A 23,238-nucleotide genomic window follows, 5' to 3' on the forward strand; every position below is an offset into this window, starting at 1 on the left:
CAATATGCTTCCATTTTTTTTTCAAAAATGATGACATTTTTCTAATATGCTTCCAAATTTTTGAAAATAATACTCGCCTTCCAAAAAATTTGTCATTTATTTTCATTTTTATATGTAGTATTATTTTTAAAAATAAACTTCACGTTCTATTAACTTATTCTCATTCACATTTTATTATAAAATTAATTACTCTCTCCGTCCGTGATTAAATGTCTCATATTTGACTGATACGAGTTTTAAAAAGTTGTTTGACTTTATGTAGTAAAAGAGTAGAAAAGTGTGGAATGTGAGACCTACTTTTATTTATTGGTTTTATAATAAAATAGGTCATTTATTGATGGATGGACGAAAAAGAGACCTTTAATTACGGACGAAGGGAGTATTTTATAAAAATAATACTCCCTCCGTCCCGCACTACTCGCACTTATTTCCTTTTTGGGCGTCCCAAGTTACTTGCACTCTTTCCATTTTTAGTAAAAAATTTCACAAACAGCCGTCATTTTTGACTTTCCTATGCACTCATTCCTTAATCTCCGAGCCGAAAAGGAAATGAGCGAGTAGCCCAGGACGGAGGGAGTATAAAATTAAGACTTTAATTCCGCTAACTTTTTCCACCTCTTCTATTATTTGCAATTCCAAAGGGACGTGTGTCGCTCTATCATAAAATTCAAATTTGCAGGCCCACGTAACTTTAGTGTCCAAATCAATTGCTATATCCAAAGCAATAAGTGTCATTCAGTCATTGTCTTCTAGAATATAAGAAGAAAAATCCATATTTTCCTCCATTTATAGTTTCTATATATTTTTGCCCACCTCATATACTCTGCAAAACGTTAGTACATTTTCAATTCTAGATACCAATCTTTTGCAAAACTTCAAATTCACTTCAACTGCTCAATTCTGCATTATATCATTATATGAGTGGTGAATTTTCAACCTTCAACACAAATTACTCATTCAATGAACTTTTAATTAAATACTAGCTCATAACTTTTAACCAAGTCATTACTTTATTTGACTTTATATATAACAAAATAATTTATCTAGCTAGTGGTGGTGACCGGTGAGTAATCCTTTTTGCAACACCTCATTTAATCATTTATTCAAGGAGAATTTAGATGATTTTAAGTAGTGCTATAATCAACACACGGTAAGAATGAAAGGAATATGAAATGGAAAGGAATGGTCATTTCTTAGCTAAACAGATGGAATGGATATTACCATGTGAAATGGAATGATAATTCCTAACAAAAATATTTGTCAAGCAAATGAATGGAATAGAGATAGGAATGTCATTCCATTCCCTCTTTCCATTCCACCATACCAAAAAGACGTAAGAATATTCAGAGTGATACTCCAAATGTCCTTCTACTCTCACAGCGATGGGGACTTTGGCTGCCGATTTTTTCGCCTGCAAGGCTCGCGAGCCATGTATGCAGTATGCATGCTGGCTGTTGCCATCAAACCCGTTCCTGTCATCTTTTGAAGTTTATTTTTCGAATTTTATTGTTTTAATATATAAACTAATGTATTGAATTAATGCATACATTATGATGTAATTTAGTGGGAGAAGATGTGTTTTTTGCCCTTGCATAACTTTAAGATAAGAAATCATGTTGTGAATGCCTTAACGTTGAAAATTGACTTGATATACACTAATATATGAGCATCCGCATCGACGTCTCGATGCGGGCTCGGTCTCATCCCGGCGAGACGAGACCGCATCGAGATGCCGATGCAGATGCTCTGTCTCGTCACATAGCCCGGGGGAAGGGGGGGTGGCGGGCGGGCTGTCTAGCCACGCGCTAGACATGGGGGGTGGCGGGCGGGATGTCTAGCCATGCGCCAGAGCTCTGTCACGCGACATGACGCCCACTCGCCGGCACGCGAGTGGGCGTCGTCATGCTGACGCAATAAATATATATATTTTTTAAAAAATTAATTTTTCGAAAAACATTACAAATTTAAAAATTTTTAACGGTATTTTTTTCTTTTTTTATTATATAAGTACTCCTATCTCTTTCATTTTACACAATATCTCTCATCTTTTTTTCTTCTCATCACTATCATATCATCTCTCTTTGTTCGACGAGTACCTGCACATTGGGGAAAGCACTGGAAGACTGTGTTTGATGAACTTCTGCAAAGACGTCTGAGCAGCCTTCACCGATGAATTTCTCAAGAAGCCAAGCACCGCAGATTGTCAGTTTCTGCTCCGACTTCACAAAACAGTGCATGGATTCCCCGGGATGCTCTGCAGCGTCGATTGCATGCATTGGCAATGGAAGAATTGACCTTTGGCGTGGAGGGGATCATACACGAGAGGCCACAAAGGAACCCACCCCACCGTTATACTCGAGGCCGTTGCCAACTACCGGCTATGGATGTGACATGCATTTTTCGGGGTCCCCGGATCGAACAACGACGTCAACGTGCTCAACCAATCCGACCTCTTCAGCAAAGTTTTGAATGGTAAAGTGTCGGCCATCAATTCACCCCTAACAACCGCCAGTATAAAATGGGGTACTATCTTGCCGACGGCATCTATCCGAAGTGGCCAACCTTTGTGAAGACGTTCAATAGGCCGATAAACGAAAAACAGGATCTTTTGCGCAGAAGCAAGAGGCTGCTCGCAAGGATCTGGGAGAGCGTTCGGGGTTCTACAAGCTCGATTCAACATTATCAAATCCCCGGCTCATATGTGGTTTATGCAGAATATGGTCGACATCATGTATACGTGCATAATCTTGCACAACATGATTGTCGCCGACGAAGGACATGAGGCGGGAAATTGGTTCGACCCTGAAACCCCGGGAAGCTCTACCGCAAGTAGTCCGTCTCTCAGTGGAGTGCATCCGTTTTGCAAGAGCGGCTATGTGTTCGGGTAAGGACACGTGATTCTATCACCCACTCCCAACTTCAGGAGGATCTAATGGAGTACATTTGAGCAAAATTTGACAACCGTTAGACGATCACCGCATCACTTTCCATGATTATGCGAATTTCAATAAATTGTAATATTAGGATTTCAATTATGTATTTTTCGTATTTTCGGATGTTGTAATTTTCGTGATTTTTAATGATTTTATAAATTATTAGTATTAATTTAATATTTTAATGAAATATTAATTGAATTTGTTGAAAATAAAAATAAAAAATGAAATTGAATGAATAGTTAAGGGATGAGATGGTTAAGGGATGGATGGATGCATGTGTTGTATCTTAGTTAAGAGATGTGGTAAAAAGTATAATAGGACCCGTGAATAGTGAAGGGATGAGACGGTTAAAAGACGGTATCAAGACAGGGATGCGGATGATGACCTATGAAATGGACATTAAAAATGTGCACATACATGGGCATAAAACACATAAATTGTTTATTAATAACATGAGAATTTATCCAGTGAACACCTCGAATAATAACCACCGGCTCAGTTGGCATGAGGATAGATTGGGAAACATTGTTGATCCTCTTCAAAAAAACAAAAACCAAAACCACGGGCTCTAAAGTTTGCGCAAACGCAAATGAGCCCCATGTTGCGGCCGCGTCGTGAGCCCACCCATAGGAGCATGCGTGTACGACGGCGAGAGCTCAAAACCGAAGCGCATCAACATCATCGAGAGCACCAACTTCGCCTCGATCAATGCAAAATTCTGCCCGATGCATATCCGCGGCCCCCACCCAAACGGAATAAACAAACCCCCCGCATTCGTCACCCCCTCACTAAACCTCTCTGGATCAAACTCCACCGCATTCTCGCCCCATGTCCCGACATCCTGCTGCGCCAACATGACCGGCAACGACACCCGGACCCCGACCGGGAGAGTCAGCCTCCCCAGCCTCGTCTCCGCCCCCACGCTCCGCTCCAAGGCAAGCACCGGCGAGTAAAGCCTCAGCACCTCGTGCAGGATCATCGTCACGATTTTGAGGCGATTTATGCCTTCGGGAGTCGGGTTTCTGTCGTCTCCAAAGACACGGACGGCCTCGTCCCGGGCTTTCGCCTGCCAATCGGGATGCCTACTCAATAAAATCAATGTCCAAACGAGCAATGTTGAAGTGGTTTCTTGCCCTGCGAAGTAGAACAGTCTGCACTCTTCGATTATTTCATCAATCGTTAATCCAAACTTGCTATTACTACCATTTTCTTCAATTTCTTGAAAATTGGACTCCAACATCAACCCCAACAAGTCTGCGTTGATAGCTTCCCCTGCTTTCATTGCTTCCACTCTTTTATGGATGAGGCCACGGATGTTGGACCTCACTTCTTCGTAGATTTGTTTAATCCTTTTGTTTCTTTTGGTTGGAAGAAATCTACACATGATCATCCATATCAGACATACTCCTAGCCAGTGTTTTAAAAATCGGACTGAACTAACCGATTCAACCGTAAATCAGCAAATTCATCCCTTTACAGCATTTTAAAAATCGGACTGGGCCGGTCAATAGATGATGACCGGCCTATTCGACCATATATTAGATGAACCAGTTTCGTCTAATTAACTAAATTAGTGATTCCATTATGATTAGATCAGGACAGCCGACCAATTGAACCATGAATCAATAGCTTCGTCAAAAAGAAGTACCTACCCTGATCCGGGGATATACACCGACTGCATCGCCTTGAAGATAAGCGCAGCTTGCTCCTTTTGAAGCTCGAACACCCTTCTCCCTTCTTCGTAGCTGCTCCCGAACGCAGTTCTTGAAATGGCATCGCTCGTTACACTCTCCAAATACGGGTAAACATCCACCTCACACCACCCTTCCTCCGACACAAGCTTCTCCCATTTCACCAAAACCTCATCGCAGCTCAAATGGAACGCCGGTATCATCATCTGCACCCAAAAATCAAGATCATACATATGCAAATAATGCAACTCGATTTAAAGACAAGGAAGAGAAGATTGGAGACCTTGAGCTTCTCGATGTGGAAAGCAGGGTTGATGATTTTCCTGTGTTTGGCCCATTTTTCCTTCTCATGGCTGAAGAGGCCTTGAGGGAACATCCTCACCACTGGATTCAGCACCTTCGGCTTCTCGTAAACCGAGCTCTTGTTTAGAACTTCCTTGATTAGTTCGGCTTCTGTGATGACGATTACTGGTGTTGGCCCTTTCCAGTAAAAGCAATCCTTTCCTGCAGTTTTTTACCCCCTTTAGTCTGATGATTGAATAATATTCTTACTCGAATTCGAAATACAGTTATTTCGATAAGGTGAATCCTATCAATGGTACTATTATTTCGTTAGTTATTGTATCATTAACCATTTCCTTTTGTTAGCACGAGAAATCTATCATGAATCCGATGATTTAACATAATACTAACAATAATCAAGGATCAGAAATTAACAGTACGGACCGTGTTTGTGGATGGTTTTGAGGAGAAAAGCTTGCAATCTTGGCTTGATGTCGTCGTCAAGAGTGATGGGTTTGGAGTTGGCTTCTTGCATCGCCTTCACCATCTCCTTCATGTCACCGGAGACCGGTGTGTAGGAATTACCATTTAGCCCCTGCTTCCTCAGGATTTTCTCTAGTCTCTTTGGCCTAAGATAGGCCCAATTTAGTAATCTCCATGCGTATGTTAGGACAATTACTATGGAGAAACAAGCTGCAGCAACTATGCTGTAGATCCATTGCATTTTTTTTTTCAACTCTTTATTATTTTGTTATCCTTTATATAGAATCCACGACCTTTTCAAACCTAATGTCGGCTAACACTGAGAAAAGAAAAAGGAGAAGAGAAAAAATAATGCTTGGTGGACCCCATGGTGTTACCCTGGTTCTAGAACTTTAAACACTGTTGAAATAATTGTTAGACGTGGCTTGGGTCAAATCCAATTTGCCTTTCGCTTCATCCATCTATATTCCCTTCGTCCCAACTAAGTTGGGTCGTATTCCTTTTCGAGATGTCCCAACTAAGTTGAATCATTTTCCTTTTTAATAAAAAAATAAAACATCCAATCACTGTTACTTTATTCAATCACATGCTTTACTCTCTCTTTATCTTTTCTACTTTATTCATCTCTTCTACTTTTCAACACAATATCTTAATATCCGTGCCCAAAAATTATGACTCAACTTAGTTGGGACGGAGGGAGTACTATTTGCTCAATATTTTTGATAAGATAATGATACTCCATAAATTACATATACAACATTATCCCAAAAATTTCAATAAAGTAATAGTATATTTACATTAATTAAATTATTACTATATTAGTATTCCTTATCCCATCATACCCTGTGTCATTTTTCTTTTTAGAATGTTCCATCATAAGTATATCATTTACTCACCTTGTCCCTAAAATTTTGTCACATTTTTCTATTTTTATATGTCCAACAAAGTTTGTCACATTTCACTTTTTGCCATTTTTTGTAGTGGATCTCACATTTTATTATAAAACTAATACTTCACTTCAAAAGTAGGACTCACATCCTACCAACTTTTTCAACTCATTTTTCCCTACATTTTTTAAAACCCGTGCCCGGTCAATTTGTGACAATATTTAAGGGACGGAGGGAGTATATTTTAAGTACGTAAAAGTATATTAACATTAATAAACATCACATGGAAGATAATTTATTACAAAAATATAAAAATTGATCATCTAGAAATTGCACACAAGTATGGAGATGAAAGATAATTTCTTTATTTAGCATATTATAAGTAAATTTTTTAATTCAATAAATGGAATTTATTTCATAGTTAAGGTTTAATCGCTCTTTATTTTCCTTACCAAAATTCAATAAAAAGTTTGTAACTGATTTATTTTTCTTCTAGTCTCCCCCCCCCCCCCTCTCCCTATATTCATGTTATGAAGCACGAAAACAAACTATCCACTTCGTCTCTTTGAACATTTGCAAAATTGTTCAAAAAGCATACACTACAATAAATTTTGTAAGTGTAAAAATGTTATGATATCATTGTAAAAGTAGTCATATGTTACTACTTCTTTTGGATTCTTCTAGTTTAGAAACTAAAAAAAATATTCTTAACCAGCTAAGAGTCTAATTTTGGTGTAAAATAATTTCAAGCATCTCGTCTTTTTCTAAGCCATCTTTGCATCTTATACTAGAGCTAAATTGGCAGTCAATTGGTTGCTTTAACAAGTTAACAGGCCTAAAACATAGTACGGAGTAGTAATTTAAAGGAATTCATTTAGTGAAAATAATTTGTGGTCTGAAGTGAAGAACATGTGGTTTTTTTTAGGAGATAAAATTGCAATTTATAATGTAATTTTAAAATTAAAATCCTAGAATGATGCCGGTTGATGTTTTTCATGCTCAATTATCTCTTAATCTAGCCATGTTAGGCTCTTTAGCCATTGTTTTAGCTCACCATATATATGTATTCTATTTAATTTCGATTCAACAATTCATGGTTCTTATTCTCATAATCTTGTTTTTATTCCATCAGTAAACACCCTTTACAGCTTGTTAAGAATCAAAAGAGGGCTAAAACCAGATTAGATGAGATCTTTATCAAGTCGATGTCTATCAATCAAGAACTAATGAATACAGTACCTGTATCCTGGGATGTAAAAAAATCGATTTGCTGCGACAGCATGTTGAGTTAATTCATGTTGTAGTTCAAAGATCTTTCTTCCTTCCAAATAGCTACTCCCGAACGCAGTTCTTGAAATCACATCGCTCGTCAATTTCTGAAGATAAGGCCACACATCTACTTCACAACCTCCTCCATTTCCCACAATCTCATGCCATTTGCTCGACATCTCATCACAGCTCAAGTAGAACGATGGAACCATATGCTGTTGTTTTTTTTTATGATAAAAACAAGAATATTCATAAATATATATACTTACTATATATAAAGTGGAGTAGCAAGATCCTTTTCTACCTGGAGTTTATGAAGATGAAATGCACGATTGAGGAGTCTTAGGGTTTAGGGATTAGGGTTTAGGGTTGGCCCATCTATCCGTTTCAAGCGTTACTAGTCCTTTCGTCATCAGTCTAGCGAAGGGACGACCGGGAAGCTTGGGAAATACATTCATCTTTGACAGAACTTCTCTTACAATTTCTGGGTTCATCACAACAATAGCTGGACGTGGTCCGAACCATACAAAGCAATTCTCACCTACAGTTTCAATATTTTGCCACCATAAAATATAATAAAATTGATTTTAATTAAAAAGCTTAATCATTTGCACCAGTATTTATATTTTTAATTTTATATTTTACTATTCTTTGTTAATATTTTATCATATAAATTAAATTAAAATACCAAAATTATATAATACACAAAAATCTCTGTTGTATTACAATATTGAAAAAAAAAATTCAACGTGAAGCAAACTTAAAATAAAATTGAAATATGCATCGTGGTTAGGTGCCCAGATCTATTGAGTCATATCACGCTGGAGTTGAAGATGGACTTTCTTTTACGTATTGAGCTTAATTTTGGGCTTTTTATTAATTAAAAAATACAATTAATACTTTTGTTTTTAATAATTTTATCTTTATATAAGAGTTAAAACTGTATTTATAAATAAGAATTCTCGGTTTCTATTGATCATCTTTTATAATTAATGGTTGAAGTCGATTTAATTTGATCTGTGATGGAGTAAAAAAGATGATCTTCTAGAAATTGCACACATTTATGGAGACATAAAAGATAATTTCTTTATTTAGCATGTCTTATAATTCATTTTTCTTATCTAATAAATGGAATTTATCTCATAAATAAGGTTTAATTTCGCATTCATTCAATAAGCCCTCAAGCCAGCGAGTAACGGCGTACTTAGCAACCAGAGTCAAAATCCAAGTTTCGACTCTGTGCAAACCCTTTATAGTTTGTTAAGAATCAAATGCGCGCCACGTTGAGGTTGCACGGTCACCACTTGGTGAGGAGCATGCGAATACGAAGGCGAAAGCTCAAACGAATAACGCTTCAGAATCATAGCCATCGCTATTTTAGCTTCCAACATAGCAAAGTTCTGCGCAATGCATATCCTCGGGCCCCAACTGAATGGGAAGTAGGCCAGCGCCCCCGACCCCTGCGCCACCTTGGGCACGCCATCTCTAAACCTCTCCGGGTTGAATTCCTTGGCATCCTCGCCCCATATTTTGGGGTCGTGATGCAATAAGATCAAGGGCAGCATAAGCTGCACTCCTTCCGGTACACTCACATTCCCTAACCTAACTTCTGTGTTCGTCCTTCGCATAAACATTAACGTAGGAGGGTAGAGTCGTAGCACCTCGTGCAGGATCATGCCTACCTGCACACAAATTGCAAAACAAGTTATTCCAACAACATTCAAGTAAATAAATATACTTTATTCTCTCTTCACTTAATACAACAGTAAACATCACTATATAAAAGCTAATGCTGAAAAAGAATTTCTTCGAATTGAATGGGATGGAGAGAGTATTACTTACAATTTTGAGGTTGTTATTCAGTTGTTGATAATTAGATTCTCCTTCGTTCAAATTTTGCAGAACCTCATCCCTCGCCCGAGTCTGCCACTCTGTGTGCTTGCTCAATAGAACCATTGTCCACACAAGCAGAGACGCGGTTGTCTCGTGGCCTGCAAAGTAGAAGAGTTTGCATTCTTCGATGACTTCGTCCATGCTCATTCCGTGCTTAGTTCCATGTTGTTTGATTTCTTTGGAATTGGATTCGAGTAGTAATCCGAGTAAGTCTTCCTTGCTAGCTTCCCCTGCTTCCATTGCCTTGATTCTCCGATTGATTATGTCGAGCAGAGACGATTTCACTTCCTTCGTGATCTCTTTCACTCTCTTGTTATTTTTTGTTGGCAAAAATCTGTGCAATGAGAGGTAAAAAAAACACAACACAAAGAAACACAAAAAAAGGGGAAAAGTAGGCCTTAATTGAGCCACTTTGTGAATGATCATATAAATTTTGAATGACATGAGACAAATCAAAAGCCTAGAAGAATTATGCTAGCAAAAAAAACAAAGATAAATCTATTGAAATCAAGAAGCTACGACTAAAGAAAACCGATGCACAGATTGCAGTGCCAGGTCCGGGTGTGTAGGTGAGCCAGATACGCAGATCCGGAAAAAGAAGAAGCGGTTGAAGAAACAGTACCTGTATCCTGGGATGTAAACAGATCGATTTGCTAGCGCGATATGTTGAGCTAATTCTTGTTGTAGTTCAAAGATCTTGCTTCCTTCCAAATAGCTACTCCCGAACGCAGTTCTTGAAATCACATCGCTCGTCAATTTCTGAAGATAAGGCAACACATCCACTTCACAACTTCCTCCATTTCCCACAATCTCATCCCATTTGCTCAACATATCATCACAGCTCAAGTAGAACGATGGAACCATATGCTGTTTGTTTAAATCATAACGAACAAGAATGAAAACGAATGTATTCGACAATATATACCTAATGTTCATCATAAAGTAGAAAGATCCTACCTCGAGTTTATTCACATGAAATGCAGGATTGATGAGTCTTCTATGCTTGGCCCATCTATCCGTTTCGAGCGTTACTAGTCCTTTACTCATCAGTCTAACAAAGGGACGACCGGGAAGCTTTTGAAAAACATTACTCTTTGTTAGAACTTCTCTTACAAGTTCAGGGCTCATCACAACAATTGCAGGGTTCGGTCCGAACCATACAAAGCATTTCTCACCTGCAGTTTCAATATTTTGCGACCAAGTTCGTCGGCTAAATGTTACGGATCAAATAAGAGAATTCATCCCAAAGACTAGTCCATCAGGAGAAAAACTCATCAACAAGTTCATAAGCAAAATGTTACGGATCAAACAATAGAACTCATCCCAAAATCTAGTCCATCTGGATAAAAAGCTCGCCACCAAGTCAGAAGCAGAATGTACCGAATCAAACAACGAGAATTCATCCTAAAAACTAGTCTATGTTGGAGAAAAAGCTCGCCACCAAGTTAGAAGCAGAATCTTACAAATCAAACAAGAATTCATCCCAAAAACTAGTCTATGAGGAGAAAAGTTTCCTCCAATTTAACACGCAACGGATCAAATAAGAGAATTCATTCCAAAAATCTGTCGGGCGAAAAAGCTTGGCAAAATTTTACGAATCAAACAAGTGAATATAAATCAACCCAAAGACTAGTCCACCAGGAGAAAAAGCTTATCTATTCTGACCAAATAAAAGAATTCATCCCTAGACTAGTCTATCGGAGAAAAAGCATGCCACATATCAAATAAGTAAACTAATGCCAAAAAACTAATCTTTTACCATAAAAAGCCTATTCAGACCAAACAAGAGAACTCGTACCATCATAGGCGGAGCTAGGAATTTAGTTCAACAGGGACAAAAATAAATATATGAATTTTTTTTTAAAATTTGAGATGGGCATTTATAAAAGAAATTAAAAAAATTAGAAATTAAATAAGAAATTAGCATACATAAAATAAATTGAGGTGGGGCTATTGGAGGTGTCCACTATAGTGGCGGAAATAGAATTTTTGGGCGGTGGACAACAAAATTGGGGCTATGGACAAAAACTGGGGTGGGGCTATTGGCTTGTCCGCCTTATAGTGGACACCCTAAGTAGATTCGCCCCTGCGTACCATAAACTAGTCTATCAAGAGAAAAAGCTTGCTAAGGATCAAATAAGTGAACTAATCCCGAAAAACTAGTCTGGCATGATAAAAAGCCTATTCATTCCAAACATGAAAACTCGTCACAAAACACTAATTGATAACATGACAGTTTCTAACAATCAGATAAACTAATTGAAAAAGATTGAGATTAAAGTGCAGTACCATATTTGTTGAGAGCAAAATGGAAGATGGGGATGATTCTGTGGGAGAAATCATGGGAAAAACTGATGGGTTTAGAGGTGGCTTCTTTGGTCATCTGTCTCATGTCTTTCATGTCTCCGAACAAAATCCGGTAAGAATTTCCGGTGAAGCCCTGCTGCCGGAGGCGTTTCTCGAGGTTTCTGGGTGTGAACCATACCCAGTTCAGGATTTTGGAGACGTATATGAATACGACAATGGCGGAGAGTGTTTGGAAGAAGGTGAAGAAATCCATTTTTAGTTTGAAGAGAGCACAGTGATTGTGTGAGCTTTGTAGATGATGAGAGCAGAAAATGACAATAATGCGTTCATGGAATCTTTAGTTGGGTTGAGTTCCCGGTGGTGCACACCCGAACTTCACATTAGTATGATATTGTCCGCTTTGAGCAAAAGCCCTCATGTTTTTGCTCTTGGGTACTCTCCAAAAGGCCTCACACTAATGGAGTTGGGGTAGTCTCTTTATATGCTTGCAACTCTTGTCCATTCTCCGATGTGGGATATGGTTTGCTTCACCACAATCCTCCCCTCAAACCAAGACCACCAGACCAAGACCAGGATCTCACACAGGTCACAGGCTCAACCCAAGGCCACCGGACCAAGATCACACACAGGTCACACCAGGTCTTGGTCGAGCTCACACACCACATCGGAGAACCCTATGTGCTCAAAATTCTGAAGAAATTTAACGTGTTTGATTCTAAGCCGGCTTCAGTTCCTTTAGCTGCTCATTTTATGTTGAGTAAAGATTTGTGTCCCAAATCTGAACATGATATCAATGCCATGAAAAAGGTTCCCTATGCTAATGCTATTGGATCTGTGATGTATTTAATGGTTAGTACTAGGCCTGATATTGCCTATGTTGTGTCTTGTTTGAGTAGATACATGTCTAATCATGGTCCAGTCCATTGGGAAGCCTTGAAGTGGTTGTTAAGATATCTGAAAAATACTTCTAAGTATGGATTGTACTATTCTAGATTTGAAGATGGTGTAAAACTGACTGGTTATGTTGATTCCAATTATGCTAATGATAGAGATAAGAGGAAGTCCACCACCTCCTATGTCTTTACTGTTTACAGATCCTGCATAAGTTGGAAGTCACAGCTGCAGCATATTGTGGCTCTGTCCACTACTGAATCTGAGTACATTGTCATTACTGATGCAATGAAGGAGGCTATATGGTTAAAGGGAGTACTTTCTGAACTCAATTTTGTGAAAACTCTTCCTGTTGTGTTTTCAGATTCACATTCTGCCATTCAATTGTGTAAAAATCCAGTTTTTCATGATAGAACTAAGCACATTGATGTAAGGTTTCATTACATCAGAGATATTGTAGAAAAGAAAGAGGTTTCTCTCTTAAAAGTGCACACTGATAAGAACCCAGCTGACATGGGGACTAAATGCTTACCACTTGAAAAACTTCCTTTCTGCATATAGTATCTGCATTTTGACCTATGATAGCTGCATGTCCCGAGGTTAAAAAGACCTCAGCCTCTTAGCCTACTGTGGTAAGGGTGGCTAGTGGCTGGAGGCACTAAGTCCTCAAGGCTAATGGGTGTCAGCCACTCTGGAGTCTTGTAGGCAAACCTGGTTGTTTCCCTAAGCAAGTGAACTTAGTTCTTTGGTGCTGTAGGGACTGTCTTGTAGGCTATGAGGATTAAAACCTTAGCTAATAGTGCAATTGGTTTCCCAAAAATAATGTCCAAGGTGGAGTATGTTGATTGTGTGGGTTGTTAAGTTGGTGGACTATTATTTGTTGGGCCTGAGATTATTTTGGCCCAGGTAATATTTGGGTTGTGTGCTTGCCTTAGTCCACTACTGCGGATGATATACCCCCCTCACTCCCTCAGTCGTTTCAACACAATTCATTCCCATTCTGATATTTTCTACTCCTCTCTCTCTCGAGTCTTTTGAGTTTCCCTTGAGTTCTTCTTCTCTGATGATTCTTTGAGTGATTAAACTTGTGTGTGGGTGGAGATAAGCAACTGCTTCGGTTGCTTGGGTTCCAGAGAAGTTAGGGTTTCCTGTTGAGAGGTTTCTTGTGGTTGTGAGGTCTGAGAGTGGTCAGATCCGGTGTTGTGGAGTGGTTTGGGGTTGTAATCCGTGGTGTGTGAAGGATTTCACGGTTGGATTCAACGTTGCTCCCTTGGATCGTTGATTTGGTGAATAGATCTGTACTATTAGCGGGTGGCTGAACCATAGCTACAAGATCTATGCGATTCCTTTGTTATCTCTCATTTTACTGCATGTTTTGTTTAGATCCGAAAGGATCTTTCATCCTTTACTAACTAGGGTTTCTAGTGTGCAGGGTTCTCGTGGTTTCTGAGGATTCTGGTCCAGGAGTGCGGTGTCTGAGTTCATTAGTTGGCTTCAATTGTAATAGCTAGTGTTCATGTAATATCAGTCGCTTGGTTGATAGTTTGACTGAGCTATCTTGTAACAATACCAAAGAGGTCTCGGTAAATAGTGAAACCAAAGCTAGTCTGATCCCTACAAGTTGAGTTAGGAAAATCCATTTTTAATTTCGGTGATGATAGGGACAAGTGATTTGGGACTTAACCATAAGTATACCCCTCCATCCCAATTAAGTTGAGTCATATTCCTCTTTGGGATGTCCCAACTAAGTTGAGTCATTTTCTTTTTTAACAAATAAAACAAAATATGTCATCACTCTTACTTTATTCCATCATCTACTTTACTCTCTGTTTATCTTTCCTACTTTATTTCTCTCTCCTATTTTTTTAACACAATTTCGTAATATCTATGCCTAAGAAATTTGTCTTAACTTAGTTGGGACTTAGGGAGTTATAATTAACATATAGATTTATGCGATTTCTAGCTTATTTCATTCAGATATTTAAAATTCAGATATGGTTGAATTTGATTAGAGTGAAGCCATTTCTAAAGTTGTCATCGTCCCGTGATGTAAATCCTCGTTTATTACTCCTTTTGTCCCTAAAAAATTAATACATTTGAAACAGTACAAATTTTAATGTAAAATTGATAAAATAAGTGAGATATATAAATAAAAGGGTGATAGTGGAAAATGAGTTTCAACTCATTAGAGATAAAGAAATTTCTTAAAAAGGAAAGTTTATATTTTTAGAAGATAAACCTAAAAGGAAAACGGTTGAAGTATCAAACTTGGTGTTATCTATATATGAAATTATTTCGTATACATTATTTGACTTCATGTGTTTGTTAATGTTTCAAACTTGGTGTTATCTATATATGAAATTATTTCGTATACATTATTTGACTATGTGTTTGTTAATGTTGAAAAATATGATAAGAATCGAGTCAATTTGTAACAAAACTTACTAGATACTATGACATTCATGACATAATACATTTTGTACTTTTATATTTTGTCAATATTTTTGTTTGACATATTAAATGAGTACCATTGAAGTCATATATAAATGAGTGTATACGTTGTGTATATATAACATATAGGGAGCATAAGGTCACGTTAGGTTGTGATTTTTTGGCCTGATTAAGAACTAAGATGTATTTTCAGCCCCTCATTCACAATTTTCGCATGATGTCAACTAGGGGGCATAATTGTCATTTTCGCGCGATGTCAACTACGATGTCAACATCAAACGTTATTTATGTCAACAACAACATTTTACAAATAATTAATATCAACAACAAATATTTTCATGTCAACGACCTATATTATTTGTGTATAGTTGACATGAATTGTATATGTAGTTGACATTATATGTGTGTAGTTGACCTGAATTGTATATGTAGTTGACAAAAAAACTTTAAAAAATAAAAAAAAAATTAAAATTAAAAAAGGTATTTATTGAATAAAATGTACCATGAAATTGCCATTCTTCCCTTTCATAATTAATTAATCTAAAAATATTTTTCATGTGACAAATTCTGAACCATTCATTTAATAAAAATGAGTGGCTAATAATGTATCTCAATTCTCATTAGGCTAAAAAATCTCATTTGATCACAACCCTAGGGAGTATATGGTAATTGTAAGTAAAACTCTTTACATACCACTTCAGCAATCCCAATACTCCCTCCTCTATCTACATTTTGCTCTCTAAATTTTCAGTTCAACACCTCCAATCATTCAATTTTTAGTAATCTAGTCATCAAAGGGATTCATTTAGTAAGGGCTTATAGACCGTTTCTGAAAAAATTTAAAAAAATAAAAGAAGAAAACCCAAGGAAAATTATTTTTGTTAAAGCCCTATCCATTTTACTCGAATGAAAACGCATATTAACAAATATCTAGAATAGCCCACAAAATATTATGTAAATATTGAGTTTATCAGTTTTATCATGGAATGGTGGAAATGAGACTTGACTATGTGAGAATAATGGAAGTGTCCGGAAATGAAACTTAAATTCAGACTTTACTAATGCCCTATGTGTCACTCTGAATGTGTTTTCTCTGTATTATTGGCTTACTACATTCACACAAAAATGTGTACTTTTCCAATAGCCATTTATATCTTTGTTTGACTAATTATTCTTGCAATTATTGGAACGTGAAATCTATAATTAAAAATGATTAAAATAAAAGGTGACAAATTCGGTGGGACTGATTAAAAATGGAAAATGATAAATATTCCGTAACAAATGGAGTATTATTTTATAAAATGCAGAAACATATTAGAAAAGAGTGATGCTAAATGGCCATAATGTGGCCGGCCATAAAAAGTTAATTTAGTCCATTTACATGTATAAAAAATTAGAATTATCGATATAAACTTATATGTGTGTGAATGGACTTGTGAGTTGATACTTATCTTTGAATTCCATTACGTAAAACACATTAATATCACGAATTACTGTATACGTTGAGCAACAATCAAGAAATGACAGTAGTAATAAGTTGAGCAAAAACTACGAAAGAACAACACTAACATGTTGAACAACATATAATGAAAATGATATAAAAGTAAAATCAAATAGTATTAAATCAAAAATTTGAAAAAAAATCAAATTTTTTTTGTTATTTACTTAATTTATGGTTGGCCATAATGTGGCCGCATAGCATTATTCGATTAGGAAAATGGATGCATATTGGAAAAATCAAACTTAGTGTGGAGCGTGGAGTTGATATATGCCAGCTAGCCCATTTTTCTTCACCATGCATGTTCCAAGGCAATTATTAGTGTTATTTTCAACAATTTGTCAGCTTTTGTATCATTACTTTCATGCCATATACACGAGTCGAGACATATTGGCGGTTTATAATAGATGGTTAACCGTCCATCACAATTTTAAATTTACTAAAAGAAAAATCTATGTTATTTCTGTAACAATTTCAAATTTAACCACACATCACGACATGCAGTTGATAAACCGCCATGTCACAAGATACCTACAGTTAATTTCATAAGATAAAAATAATTTCCTTTCGGTTTCAACCAATGCAAAACCTAATCCTCCAATGTAAAAAATTATATATGGAGTAGTATAAAATAATATTTTACTAATTCAAGTATCTGACTTTAAGTATGGATTATTATGAAATTATAATTTTATGTTATTTTTAAAATAAATTTTATGATTAAAATTTATTTATATATACATCGCCTAGTTGGAATGCGCCAAGTGGGGTGGCGTGTGGCTTGCCAACTCGAGCCGTTCATCTCCACCAAGCGATGTCCAGCACGATGAGACACCTGCAACAGTGTCTCGTCACCACCTCGACAAGACGAGATCGAGCCGGTGATGAGCACCGTTGCAAATACTCTTAGGTTTCCTTTTTTAGGTCGAAAAACTCTATTAAAATCTACGTTCGAGCTGCCTGCAACCTCACATTCCATTCCTGTTTTTCGTTTATCATCCAATTTCAGTGATTGCCGCCACATTATCTTCGACTTTCAACACCAGCGACGATCTTCTTCACTATATCCGAACCTCTTTATACTTAAACGCGCACGCGTTGATGAATGAGCCATGCAAGGATCAAGGCGTGTGCCATGCACGAGGCAATGTCTGTGACAGCTTGAATACAGCTCATCCCACACGAGCCGGTTCCACACGAGCTGAGCTCGTGATTGCTTCGGAGAATACGGCCAAAGAACGGGACCACTGGACCCTTTGGAGAGACGTGGTGATCAGAGGTTTAAAGAAGAAAGTTGTCTAGCAGAGTTGGTTATGATTAAGTTTATTAATCTTGCTTATCTTGTACTAGCTTGATTAGCATAGGATTCTAGATTGTTCCATTGTATTGTATATGTATGAACACGTTGAAAGAATGCAATCAATCACTGAAACAGTAGATTGAGCCCAAGCTATTTGTGGCCAAATGTTTGTGTACATTTTCCCCTTCATGCTTCACGTTGTATGTTTTCATGAAAGAGCTGGTGCCATAGCCAAAGGAAAGCATAAAAATGGAGCTCGGATTTCAACCATTGGCTGCTGCTACTTTAGCATTCGTGGCGTTGATATGCACTTGGAAGATACTGAATTGGGCATACATCAAGCCGAAGAAGCTGGAGAAAGCCCTCAGGAAGCAGCGGCTAAGGGGAAATCCTTACAAATTGGTGTATGGCGACTTCAAGGAGATGATGCAGACCATCATCGAAGCTAGATCTTCCCCCATTAATCTCGACGACGATATCAAGCCTAGAGTCCAAGGATTTTTCCTCAATGTCATTAAAAAATACGGTATTTTTCAGAATTTCTGCTTCTCTTTTGTTGCTGAATGTATCAGAAATTGAATTTGAGAAGTGTTATTGTTATTGCGTCTCTCTCTCTCTGATTTAGCAAATTAGGTTTTGTTTTTGTTGCCGATTAGTCGATTTGAGCTATAATCGAATGATTTCATATGATCTAAATGTTTAATTGATTATGATTTGGTGCAATTTGATTTGGTTGGTTCCGATTCATAAAAAATTGCAGGAAATGAGTGCTTCTTTTGGCTAGGGCCGAAACCCTCGGTTATTTTAACAGATCCTGAGCTAGTGAAGGAGGTGATGAATAAGAGTTATCTATACCTAAAGCCAGAGAACAGGAATCCACTAACAAAGCTGCTTGCGCAAGGAGTTGGCAGCCATGAAAAGGAGAAATGGGCTAAACACAGGAAGATCATCAATCCTGCTTTCCATGTTGAAAAACTCAAGGTTATCATCATCATTATCTACTGCATAGTTCATGGTGGGATCATGCTATGGTGTAGCTAACTGTGATTGATTGTTGGTGCAGCTTATGATCCCAGCTTTTCAATTGAGCTGTGAAGAAGTCTTGACCAAATGGGAGGAGAAGGCCGCCTCCGGTGGTGAGGTGGACGTATGGCCGGATTTGCAGAGCTTAACGAGCGATGCAATTTCAAGAACTGCGTTCGGGAGCAGCTACCAAGAAGGTAGAAGGATATTCCAGATTCAGAAGGAGCAGGCAGAGTACGTGATGCAAGCTTCGCGGTCTTTATATATCCCGGGATGGAGGTAACAATATAAATTCGATCATACTAATTTACTCTTGTGTTTGTTGATGATGTGTAGATTTGTTAATCAGTAGTATGTGATTGTTGATGATGTGTAGATTTGTTCCCACCAAGAAGAATAGGAGGGTGAAGGAGACTGAGAGAGAAGTCCAGTCGATGATCCGGGATCTCATCAACAAAAGGATCAAGTCGATGAAAACAGAGGAAGCCAGGAGCCGGGACGACCTGCTTGGGATATTGCTGGAGTCCAACTTTCAAGAAATTGAAGAGGGTGGCAACAGGAGCTACGGATTGAGCATAGCCGAGGTAGTCGAGGAGTGTAAGCTCTTCTACTTCGCAGGGCAGGAGACCACCTCTGCTTGGCTCGTGTGGGTGATGGTGATGCTGAGCATACATCCCGACTGGCAGGTGAAAGCCCGGGAAGAGGTTTTGCAAGTCTTTGGTGACAGGAAACCGGACTTTGCTGGCCTGAGTCACCTCAAGATTGTAAGAATACAAAATAATACTGTCGTTTTATTCATGAAATTTGATCAAATTCTGGTTAACGAGTCAAGTTTATGTAATACAGTACTAATATGGTTACTCTTTTTATGGCAGGTGACCATGATTCTGTATGAGGTTTTGAGGTTTTACCCGCCGATAGTGGCGTTGCGGCGAAGAGTGAGCGAGGAGACGAAGTTGGGGAAGATGGTACTGCCGGCTGGGGTGCAGATATCACTTCCGATCCTGTTATTGCATCACGACAGGGGGGTATGGGGGGACGACGCTGGGGAATTCAACCCCGAGAGGTTCAGTGAGGGAGTGGCGAAGGCGCAGAAGGGGGTGTTCTTCCCGTTCGGGTGGGGGCCGCGCATATGCGTGGGGCAAGTGTTTGCGATGCTGGAGGCGAAGACAGTGGTGGCGATGATTCTGCAGCGCTTCTCGTTCGAGCTTTCGCCTTCGTACACGCATGCTCCTTGCACCGTTATTACCACTCAGCCTCAGCATGGAGCTCACCTTATCCTTCGCAAAATCTAGCTTTCTTTTATTGTCTTTTGGTTCATAAATCTTAGTTTTTCACTGTTTATGTAATTCGGAAATAATAGGTCTTGTCACAACTTAGGCATAAACAATATTTATTGACTCTGTACCTAACAATATTTTTCATATTCTGATACGAGTCTATTATTATTACTATTATTATTACTGTTACTGCTGTTCCTGCTGCTGTTCCTGTTGCTGTTCCTATTCCTGCTGCTGTTTATTTGCCTATCTTTTCATATATTTATTTCTTGTTCGTTAAGTTAGGGTAGTAGTTCTAGTACTATAAATAAGATAGATTGTTATCATTTTATTCATTCAATTAATATATGAAACTATCGTTATTTTGGCTCAATTGAGCAGCAAACAAGAAATATCTCCTAAGGCTGCCGACGAGTAAATCTCGCGCTCAGCTACCCCTTTTTTGCCATCCAAGTCACGACCCAACGTTGGGCGCTCGACACCGACGACATCTCGTTTCTTGATTTTGTGTGGAAATCGACGTTAAGGATTTAGGTCCTTAACAACTGGTGCTTTCGTTGAGAGCTGACCCTCCCACCATCTCGAACCGAAGCTACACCGCTGCCCGACGGAAAACATTCCGCGCATAGCAACTGCTTTGGTTGTCGAGTCCCGCCTATCCGCCGAGCTCTAGCCACAGGACAACACTACTTCTGCAACGCCGACGGGAAGGATTCCCGCGTGCCGCGTCGAAGTCAGACGATCATCATCCACCACAGCCATGCCTCAGTCCGTCAACATGTCATACGACTATGCCGGCTATCGCCGTCGTCAGTACGACTTCCCTCCGGCCACACAGCCATTCCGTCCCTACCAGCCGGCCCAACCTCGCCGTGTAACCAGTTGGGACCCTCCGAGCAGCCGGGTGGAAGTACTCTGTCCGCCGTCGTGGCCTGATCTAGAATCACCCTACGTCTCACACCACTTGGATCCACCCGATCGTCGCCCACGGTCGAGATACCAGCCCATCGGGTACCGCGATCGCGCGCAAGACGCCTGGCCCCGACACCGCGGTGGCTACGTCGAGAGGGGTGGCCACCTATCTGATCCCGGAGATCATCAGACCCAATTAGGGTTTGATCGCTACCCACCAACCGCAACGCAGCAGCACCGCCCAACGTGGTGGGACCCACCGGCTCAACAGCAGGACCGCGGCTATCCGACCGTTGACCGGCCCCGACGCTCGGAGACGTGCTGGGACCGACCTCGCCCTTGGGAGGAGATGAGAGCGCGAGTCCAGCCCGCCTCCCACCAGCCCCGCTACTCCACCGAAAAGCCAACGCGGGACCTGTACAGTCAGCCCGTGCGTGTGACCAGTCAAACTCCAGAGCAGCCACGCCTGCCGCTAATACGGGTCTCCCAAGTGGAGAAGTCAGAACGGTCCAGGTTGGGTCTCTGCTGGCACTGTCCCGAGAAATGGGTGAGGGGACATGTATGTAAACAACGCATTCTATGTTATGCAGATGATGGGGAGGAGTTTGGGGAGAACATTCAAGATGAGAATTTAGTCGAAGAGAAAACTGATAATACTCCCACAATAGTATTCGGTGATGATGTTCCCAATGACGTTACCGATGTTCACAATGATGGCACTCCTCTTGATGATCCAAACAACGAGTCCCCTGGAGAGTTCATCAAGAACAAAGGGATTGTCAAGAACGACAATGAGTCACCGCAAGTGCTCGTTGGGGTATATGATGAGAAGATTGGTGAAAAGGATGAGACATTGCTAGAAGATAAAGAGGAGGATGGTTCTATTAGTGAAGTGGAGAAGATAATCGCATCGTTCAATGATACTCAAATGTCATCGAAGGATGTTGCGAATTGTTGGTTTAAGAGAGGAAGTGCTTGCACTGGCGTAAGGATAGCTACCTATTTCTATGTGGATTTCTTTGATGGCGATGTTCCAAGTATTGTTCATCGTTCGACATCACTCGACGTCGATACACGATTCATCCCTCCGTGCGATGACACGCCATATTTGAGCATTCTTGGAGGTGATAAAGGGAGACATTCAGCTGTTCGATATGTGATTGATCCAGGAGGAGACGCCTAGCTAAATCTTTTTGCTTTCAACTCTTCGTTGCTTCGTGGTTCCCACCTTGGGGACAAGGTGGATTTTAACCATGGGGGAGTTGATACGAGTCTATTATTATTATTATTATTATTATTATTATTATTATTATTATTATTATTATTATTATTATTATTATTATTATTATTTTGTTTAGATATATTAGGTATTTGCATATCTTTTCATATATCTGTTTCTTGTTCATTAAGTTAGGGTAGTAGTTCTAGTACTATAAATAAGATAGATTGTTATCATTTTATTCATTCAATTAATATATGAAACTATCGTTATTTTGGCTCAATTGAGCAACAAACAAGAAACATCTCCTAAGGCTGCCGACGAGTAAATCTCGCGCTCAGCTTCCCCTTTTTTGCCGTCCAAGTCACGACCCAACGTTGGGCGCTCGACAACGACGACATCTCGTTTCTTGATTTTGTGTGGAAATCGACGTTAAGGATTTAGGTCCTTAACATATTCTCTATTTTATTTAAAAGTAAGTGTATAACTAAAGGAATGACCAATATTGTTAGTTTTGTTAGTAGATGATGACATATGAGTTGGTGTTGTATTTTTTAAGCTACAAGTATATGACCTAACTAACAAATTTAAAGAATTTTATAATTATCATCATATATTAACGTTTGAATATGTAATATTCAAACATTTCCCTATCAAATTTTGTGAAGTCAATAAGAATAAAGAAAAATATTTTTGTGAACAAAAAAAAAGTTTATTTAACACTGGTTGAGACTTGAGATACATGTCCATAAATTGTACACAAGTATAACAACTTATTGGAGTGGCCAATTATACAAGAATGCCCTCAGCCACTTAATATAATTCTATTTTAAGACTAATAACACTAAAGTGTGACAAAATTTGTGAGGAGAAAAGAAAATGTGAATTAAGTTTTTTTTTTTTTCATATCTTCTTT

General features: G+C 38.8%; 4 protein-coding genes across 4 annotated transcripts; 2 read left to right on the top strand and 2 right to left on the bottom strand.

Moving 5' to 3' along the window:
• Positions 1-3,356: 3,356 nt before the first annotated feature.
• Positions 3,357-5,654, bottom strand: LOC121810994 (cytochrome P450 CYP72A219-like). The gene is made up of 4 exons (XM_042211743.1): positions 5,354-5,654; positions 4,911-5,131; positions 4,589-4,833; positions 3,357-4,312 (listed from the first exon to the last, which is right to left on the bottom strand). Exons 1-4 carry the CDS (start codon positions 5,631-5,633, stop codon positions 3,505-3,507), a joined length of 1,554 nt encoding a protein of 517 aa, XP_042067677.1. The 5' UTR covers positions 5,634-5,654; the 3' UTR covers positions 3,357-3,504.
• Positions 5,655-8,612: 2,958 nt separating this feature from the next.
• On the bottom strand, positions 8,613-12,019 carry LOC121741244 (cytochrome P450 CYP72A219-like). The gene is made up of 5 exons (XM_042133955.1): positions 11,731-12,019; positions 10,399-10,616; positions 10,064-10,308; positions 9,391-9,775; positions 8,613-9,230 (listed from the first exon to the last, which is right to left on the bottom strand). Exons 1-5 carry the CDS (start codon positions 11,999-12,001, stop codon positions 8,799-8,801), a joined length of 1,551 nt encoding a protein of 516 aa, XP_041989889.1. The 5' UTR covers positions 12,002-12,019; the 3' UTR covers positions 8,613-8,798.
• Positions 12,020-12,546: 527 nt separating this feature from the next.
• Positions 12,547-13,200, top strand: LOC121810802 (secreted RxLR effector protein 161-like). Its single transcript, XM_042211528.1, has one exon. The coding sequence runs from the start codon at positions 12,547-12,549 to the stop codon at positions 13,198-13,200; it is 654 nt and encodes a 217-aa protein (XP_042067462.1).
• A 4,807-nt stretch (positions 13,201-18,007) lies between these two features.
• LOC121740864 (cytochrome P450 72A397-like) lies at positions 18,008-20,368 on the top strand. Its single transcript, XM_042133505.1, has 5 exons — positions 18,008-18,414; positions 18,649-18,869; positions 18,952-19,190; positions 19,288-19,675; positions 19,787-20,368. Exons 1-5 carry the CDS (start codon positions 18,138-18,140, stop codon positions 20,204-20,206), a joined length of 1,545 nt encoding a protein of 514 aa, XP_041989439.1. The 5' UTR covers positions 18,008-18,137; the 3' UTR covers positions 20,207-20,368.
• The last annotated feature ends 2,870 nt before the right edge of the window (positions 20,369-23,238 follow it).

The sequence above is a fragment of the Salvia splendens genome, chromosome 7 (genome assembly GCF_004379255.2).
Source record: "Salvia splendens isolate huo1 chromosome 7, SspV2, whole genome shotgun sequence".
Taxonomy (NCBI): Eukaryota; Viridiplantae; Streptophyta; class Magnoliopsida; order Lamiales; family Lamiaceae; genus Salvia; species Salvia splendens.

What these genes read in the sequence shown, in the direction of transcription:
- LOC121810994 (XM_042211743.1), bottom strand. Translation starts at nt 5,633, where the DNA reads ATGCAATGGATCTACAGCATAGTTGCTGCAGCTTGTTTCTCCATAGTA. An exon ending in CAAAACCATCCACAAACACG is followed by an intron (nt 5,132 to 5,353) that starts GTCCGTACTGTT and finishes AAAAAACTGCAG; the next exon opens with GAAAGGATTGCTTTTACTGG. An exon ending in TCCACATCGAGAAGCTCAAG is followed by an intron (nt 4,834 to 4,910) that starts GTCTCCAATCTT and finishes TTTTGGGTGCAG; the next exon opens with ATGATGATACCGGCGTTCCA.
- LOC121741244 (XM_042133955.1), bottom strand. Translation starts at nt 12,001, where the DNA reads ATGGATTTCTTCACCTTCTTCCAAACACTCTCCGCCATTGTCGTATTC. An exon ending in TTTTGCTCTCAACAAATATG is followed by an intron (nt 10,617 to 11,730) that starts GTACTGCACTTT and finishes TTGAAACTGCAG; the next exon opens with GTGAGAAATGCTTTGTATGG. An exon ending in TTCATGTGAATAAACTCGAG is followed by an intron (nt 10,309 to 10,398) that starts GTAGGATCTTTC and finishes TTAAACAAACAG; the next exon opens with CATATGGTTCCATCGTTCTA.
- LOC121810802 (XM_042211528.1), top strand. Translation starts at nt 12,547, where the DNA reads ATGAAAAAGGTTCCCTATGCTAATGCTATTGGATCTGTGATGTATTTA.
- LOC121740864 (XM_042133505.1), top strand. Translation starts at nt 18,138, where the DNA reads ATGGAGCTCGGATTTCAACCATTGGCTGCTGCTACTTTAGCATTCGTG. An exon ending in CAATGTCATTAAAAAATACG is followed by an intron (nt 18,415 to 18,648) that starts GTATTTTTCAGA and finishes AAAAAATTGCAG; the next exon opens with GAAATGAGTGCTTCTTTTGG. An exon ending in GCCTGAGTCACCTCAAGATT is followed by an intron (nt 19,676 to 19,786) that starts GTAAGAATACAA and finishes TTTTTATGGCAG; the next exon opens with GTGACCATGATTCTGTATGA.